The 6,640-nt window shown below is 53.8% G+C and overlaps 1 protein-coding gene across 1 annotated transcript in view; it reads right to left on the reverse strand.

The window, feature by feature from the left end:
• The window catches only part of ALX3 (ALX homeobox 3), a 16,155-nt gene extending 9,718 nt beyond the window's left edge, over positions 1 to 6,437 (reverse strand). The window contains exon 1 of the mRNA XM_074262956.1: positions 6,078 to 6,437. Within this exon, the coding sequence (XP_074119057.1) occupies positions 6,078 to 6,333 (256 nt within the window). The 5' untranslated portion in view covers positions 6,334 to 6,437. The remainder of the gene's footprint in view (positions 1 to 6,077) is intronic.
• Between the last annotated feature and the right edge of the window lie 203 nt (positions 6,438 to 6,640).

Below are 6,640 nucleotides of genomic sequence, written 5' to 3' on the forward strand. Positions count from 1 at the left end.
ATCCCAAGAGAGCTATAGGAATAATGTACCATTCTCTTACTCTCACATCCCCCTTCCCTGTCACTGGCCCCATTCCCAGCAGGGGCTCATTCCCACCCCCCTCTGAGGTCCAGTGGAGAGAGGCAGTTTCCTGGGAATTTTGGTGACAAGATCACATAACCAGCCTCAGACTAGGAAATTAGGGAAAGCTCTAGGCAGAATTACCAGCTTTTCCATTTGCTAGTTTCTTGTGTCCCCTTCCCCAATGGAACCATCATATAGGCAAACTGGGGCACATTTTTCTTAGCATTGGCAGACAAAACCTTTCTTAAGGACAAGCAGGAATCTGCCTGGGTGAATCAAAGAGTGACTTGTAGAATATGATTTTTGGGAGGTAAGGGCAGTGAAGAAGGTAGGGGGAACAGCACTGGCCTAAAGGCACCAAATCTCAGGCTAGAGGTCTGATATCTAGGTGCAAGTATTGAGACCTACTTTGGGGAGGTCTTGATCAGCAGGACAACAACATTTCCCAGGCATAAGAATTTCATTGACAATCAGGGCATATGTGCAGAAGGATAAAGGCTTGGAAATGTACCTCCATTTCCTGGCAAAAACATGCAGGCACCATGGTTTTGGAGAGCCACTTTAAAAATAGAGCTTAGTGGGGGGTTTAGAGCACCCTCTTTCAAGGAGAATGTCTATTTTAGAGATCCAGGGCCCCCAGCTCCAGATGGATGCTGAAGGAGACCAAGGATTCATGTGAACTGTATTTCCCAATATAGAGAGGGGGGGAAGTTGAGGAAAGATTTGACCTTGAAATAGAGACCTCAAGCTGTAGCTGCTTCAGGTGCTTACCTTTCTATATGTCTTTCTCAAAGAATCAAACCTCCTTTTCCCTACCACTTTTGGACTTTTTGGAATTCCACTCAAACACAACACAGTTCACGTTAGCTGTCTTAGGATCAGACAGCAAAGTTATAGCCATATTGTACTCCCTCCAACTTTGAAAAAGGAGAAGAGGGAACCAACTCTGGGACCCCTTATCAGATCCTCTGTCAAGAGTGCCAGAGAAAAGGGGCTCAGGGTAGCAATTCTCAAGAGTTTTCCTCTGCTAATGCAAGGCAACCCAGGAAATTGTCTGGGAGCAGTCAGTGGGAGAATGGAGAAAAGGAAAAAGAAAAAACAAAACAAAACAAAACAAAACATCAAAACTGATATAAAAGACCGGGGAGAAAAAGTTAGAAAAGAAAGCAAGAAATGAAAGAAGATGTAAAAGACAAAAAGCTGACAACTTTATCGCACACAGAAAGTGTGTGAACATGAAAAGGTTGGGGTGGAGAGGGAACGGTAGGAACAAGAAGAAACCCTCGGGGGCCGATTCTATACTATACCCACTCTACAACTCTGCAACGTCCCACCCGAAGGTTAAGCACCCTTACTCTGTGCCCCATAATGCCAGCTCCAGATCCCGCTCTCTTCGGAAGGCACTTTAATGCTTTTCTTTTCGTATACAGCAAGCGGTGAGGGCAGTTTGATGGGTGCAAATATAGCCTTTGGTGTCAGGAGGTAAAAGTCTTAACGAGGAGCACTTTTCGAAAATGGGATGAACTTTTAGGAGATCACGATAAGACTTATAATAAGGGGGTAAATGGAACATAAAAGGGGCGCTTTTCGAAAATGGAATAAAGGAGGAATAAACAATAAGGGGGTAAATGGAACACAAAAGGGCACACTTGGGGACAGATGGAGCAATGGGGGCAAAATCTCTTTCCTTTCCAATCCCATTCCCTTCTCCCTCCTGTCTCCTTCCTTAGCCGGTCCAGCCACAACCCAAAAAGTAACGAGCAACGGGTAATCTCACTGGAGTTTTCGCAGCAAAAGTTGGACGGCTCCTCGCAGAGGGGATTGTGTGTGTCAGGTACCGGTTTATTAGATTATCTGAGGTCTCAGGCTTTGCTTTGGTGAGTTTCTTCCTACCTTCTGGACTAAGCCGCCCACTTCCAAACCCGCACTAAGCGAGGAGAGCAGGCGGAAAGGAGCTGGAAGAGCTCGGGAAAGCGGCGGGAGTGATGTATGAGCACGTCCTGAGCGGTGTGGAGGGGAATGCGGGGTTCGGGGCCTGGGGGGCGAGGAGTTCAGACAGGGATTGAGAAGCGGAGCACAGAGTCAGCGTCCGTGCGTTTTAGGGAGTGGAAGCACAGAATCTGGAGCCAGGGGGACGTGCTCCTGGAGTGCGGGGCTGGAGGGAAGTCCGGACAGGGATGGGGTGCTCCAGAAGAACAGCGAAGATGCACACGGAGGTGAGCCACGGGAAGAAGATGCGCGTGGAAGGTGGTGCTCGTGGAGCAGCTCTGGGAAAGAGGACGCAGTTCTGGGACTGTGAGGTCTGGCTATTTTTCATCCCTCAGGAGGCCCGGCTAACTTTCTCGCGCCTCCCCGCTCCTCCCCCCACCGCCCTGGGCCGAGAGGGCTCACTTTTCTCGGTGGCTTTCCTCACTTACACCTCTGCCCTGCCACCCCAACTGGGCAGTACGGTCTGGTGGGTTTCTGAGGAGGAAGGCGCCCGGGCGCGTGAAGGAAGCTGCCTGAGCCCGGGCTCCGGGCTGGAAAGAGAGACCTGGATGAGGGACGAGGCGGAGAAAAGCCGAAGCAAGATGCTCATAGAGCTGGCCACTGTCAGGGGGTCCGTCCACTTGGATTGAGGAAAAAAAAAAAAAAAAAAATTGCATCTTTATTTTCACTAACCTTAGCATTGACTTAAATTATTTTGAAATGACACTCTGGGGGAGGAGGCGAGATTAGGTGGCGGTCCACGACAAAGAAAAGGTTAGACTCATGCCTCAGAGGGAGGCCCGTGTTCCTCGCGCTGAGAGATAACTAGTCCCCAGAGTTGGGCCGGCTCTTTACCACCCGCCGGGGGCCGAGGCCCAGGCTGGGAAGAAGAACAAACTGAACGTTTGCAGACGAATCTGGTTCGGTCCGGAACGCATCTCCCAGCTCTGGATTCGATTCCAGAATCCAGAAAGTCCAGAGCTCCGAGCTCGGAATGGGAAGGCCGGGCCGCAGAAGAGGCTTAAAGGTCCCTGCCCTGACTTCACTCACCTTTTAGTTCTCCAACGAGCCCCATAAAGTAAAGCAACGTTCCCTTACCCTCCTCCTCCAGAGCCTCAGACTGGGAGGATCCGAGACCCGGTGGAGAAAATCAGAGCCAGAAGCAGGATCTGAGACCAGACCAGACAGGGGAGTAGAAAAGAAGGGGAAAATATACCCGGGAACGGGAGAAGCTGGAAGAAGCGGCCGCGGGCGCGGACGGAGGCGGAGTGGAGCCGAGGCATTTTTTCTGGAAAAATTAACCCGATTTGTAAAGACACGGATCGGGCCAGATGGGGAGCAGCTGCACAATTACTGGTCTGAACTGGAAATATTTCGAACCCGTTATTAAAAGCTCGGGAAATGAGCTGGCTTTCCCCATTTCTCTCCACCACTGGCCAACTGGACTGGGACTCCAAACAGCCGCCGCCGCCGCCGCCGCAGTACCGCGCTAGCCCCGGAGCATTCGAACCAGCGACTGCTCCTTTGCCTCCCTGGCTGCGGGCTCCCGGCTCCGATCCTGCGGGTCGGCGCCCAAACCGTCCCCTCGGCCTCGGAAAAAGCGTTCTCCTCGGCAGCGTCTCGGAACTGTCCGAGGCCATCCTCGGCTTCCCAATATTTCGATCTTTTTCTCTTCCATCTTTCTTAGAAATACTCCTTTCTTGCTCTCTCCCTTAAGCGCTAAGGCCAGCCCCGGTGCTTTCTTTCCTTTCTGATTCTTTTTTAATTTGTCCTTTCGTTCTTCTTTTCTTTCCATCCTCATGCACCTTCTCTATTCATCTTTCTTTCGTTCTCTATTCATCTCCTCCTCTCTTCTTCCCGTTTCTTTCGTTCTTTCGTTTGCTTCTTTTTTTTCCCTCTCCCGCTTTGTTACTTTTCCTTCCGTTACAGCTGTTTTCTCTTAATTTTCTTATCTCTTTTGTTTTCCTTTCATTTCCTCTTTCTTCCTCTGAAAAAAAAATTTTTTTTTTCTGCCAACAGTCTCGGCACTCGCTGCGTTTCCGATATCTTTCTTTTGCTTGTTTTAATTTTCGTTTTTGCGTAAACTCTTCCGATCTCTTCTCATTCTCGCTGTTCGACGTTGATTTTCTAACCAGTTCTCCCTCCCCCTTTCCCTGCTTGTTTCAGGGGCTAAAGTCTTTGAGACGCTCAGGTGTTGCCAGTGGCCACAGCATTGTTCCCTCTTTTTCCTGGCCCTTCCTTGACCCTGTATCACCCACATAAAAGGTAAGTGCTCTCCAGACCCGAGCTCTGCGGGAACGCCGACCCCGGAGGCCAAGCAGGCAGCCCTATTGAGGGTAGTGTAGGCTGGAAAGCGGGGGAGGGGAATTCCTGGGTCCTCCGGGCCCCCCACCTCTCTCTGCTGGGCCAAGCGAGGTTTTACCACCCCAGGGCGAGCCGCTGTACCTGTTCCACCTCTACTGTTTACAAAGCAGGCGGCCTCTCTGTCTGCGCGGGGATCTGAGGAGCCAGACCAACTGCTTCTCATTAAGTCCCAACTGTGGTTTTTATCAGGAGAGCCACTTTTCAAAAGAACGCAGACATGAAGGACCGACGAGTCAATCATTTCCTACAGCTGACCCCCAGCCCCCTTCTCCTCTCTTGCGCCCAGCCCAAGATGGGGAAAGGAAGCAAAGAGCAAGGCCAGGAGATTGTCTTGGGTTGGATGGCTGGCGGGCTGGGGACCTGCGTAGGCCTGGGAGTTTAGCTCGAGGCTGGCAGCTCACACTGGTTGGGCTACAAGTTCTAGGGGAGGAGGACTCTCTTCGAGGGCCGTCTCCTCTTTTTTGCTTGGCAGCAGGCAGTTTTGAGATCCAGGCCTCATTGACTCCTTCGGCAAAGAGCAAAAGACAGGAGTTATCCAAGAGGGTGTGCCGAGATCCAACGAAGGGGATACAGTGAAGACCAGGGCTCAGCCGAGCACTGAATGGGTCAGATTTCCCTGGGCCTGGAGCTCACAGAGCTGAAAACTCTGGTTCTAGAGGCACCAGCGGGGTTTTTTGGCTGCTACATGGGGCTTTCTACTCAACCGAGATACGATCTCTCAAGCTGTGTCCGTAGCCTTCTCGGCCGCAAAAAAAAAAAGGTCAAGTTCCCGGGAAAGAACAAGCGGCTAACCTATAAGGAACTCGAGAACCCAAATATCCCGAAAAGGAAACCTTTATCCAATTCGGGAAGCCCGGGCCCCGGACCTAGACAGAATTGAAAATAGACACAGCAAAGACATCGACTCTAACTTCCGTGAGTCAGTGTTCGAACAGTTAGGGGAAAAAACAAAAACAAAAACGACCATATTATAGATGAGGATAGTCGAATGACCGGCTGGACGATTGCCCTAGAAGCCATTTGTCTAGAGAGCCAGGCCCTTGTGATACTGGCCAAGGGAAAAGACCTCAAGACAGTGGAGAAGGAACCTGAGGACTGGTCGGGTCCCCGGCTGAAAGAAGAAGGCTTATGCAGGAAAGCCGGAGCTGAGAACCAGAGGAGAGGCCCGGACACAAAAGACCGGCTCTCTTAGGCCGAGTCATCTCGCGCCGGGCCAGCAAGGGTCAGGACCAGTCAAGTCCAGAGATCTGGGGCGGCTTGCACTCTGCTCCCCACCCCAGCCCAGCCGTCGCATCCCGCCACAATCATCCCCTCGGGCGGCTTTCGCCAGCAGCCCCCAATCTCCCCCTCTTCGTCCTCAAAGCTCCCCACCAGCCCCAGGGCAGCAGATTTCGGTTCCCCAGCCAGGCTTTCCCGGAGCCAGGTTCAGACGGTTGCGGAGGGCGAGAGAATGCAAACAAAACTCTCGGGGTGGCTCTGCATCGGAATCTGAACCGGGAGAAAACGGGAGAGATTTCCAGGGTTGAGGAAAGAGAAATGGAAGGGAGGGCCCTGTGTGCGGAGAGAGGGACCCCGCGTCCCCAGCCTCCTCGCTGCTCCGAGAGTCCGCACTACTTAGCCCGGCATCCCCGAAACTGTCTCCGTCATTTCCCTGCCCGACCGTAGCCTCCCACCAGCGTTACCTTCCGCAGGGGCCTCGTAAAAGCGCCTGCCGTTGAGGGTCGGCCCAGGCCCGGGCTCCTGCAGGTACTTGGCGGGGGGCTTGGCCGCCTCCGGGGAATAGGGCTCCAGGGTTCCGCAGGTCGTCGCGTAGCGAGCAATCCGGGGCCCGGGGAGTGGAGCTGGGTGCAGGTGAGGCGGGGGTCCCGGGGGCTTGTCGGCCCCCGCTGGGTAAGCTCCGGGACCCGCTCCATAAGGCAGGCAGCGCTCGGGCTCCATGCAGGCCTCCTGGGGGCTCGGGCCTGGGGCCGGGGAGCCTGTGCACTGACGCGGGGACGGGCTGCCAGGCCGGCCGGCTCTGGGGCTCGCGCTGCCCTAGCGAGTTGTGCGCGCCAAGGGGGGAGGGACCTGGGAACTGGGCCCCGGAGACCCCGAGAGCGGCGCGCGCCGCGGGGGGGAGGGGGGCGGGGGACGGAGGGGAGGGGGTAGTGTTTCTCCTGACTTAATCCACTAACTATCCACGTCACGTGTGGCTGTGCCCCGCGCGGGGATTAACCCCTCTGCGGCCGGACACATCCTGCCCCGG

The sequence above is a fragment of the Sminthopsis crassicaudata genome, chromosome 4 (assembly GCF_048593235.1).
Source record: "Sminthopsis crassicaudata isolate SCR6 chromosome 4, ASM4859323v1, whole genome shotgun sequence".
Taxonomy (NCBI): domain Eukaryota; kingdom Metazoa; phylum Chordata; class Mammalia; order Dasyuromorphia; family Dasyuridae; genus Sminthopsis; species Sminthopsis crassicaudata.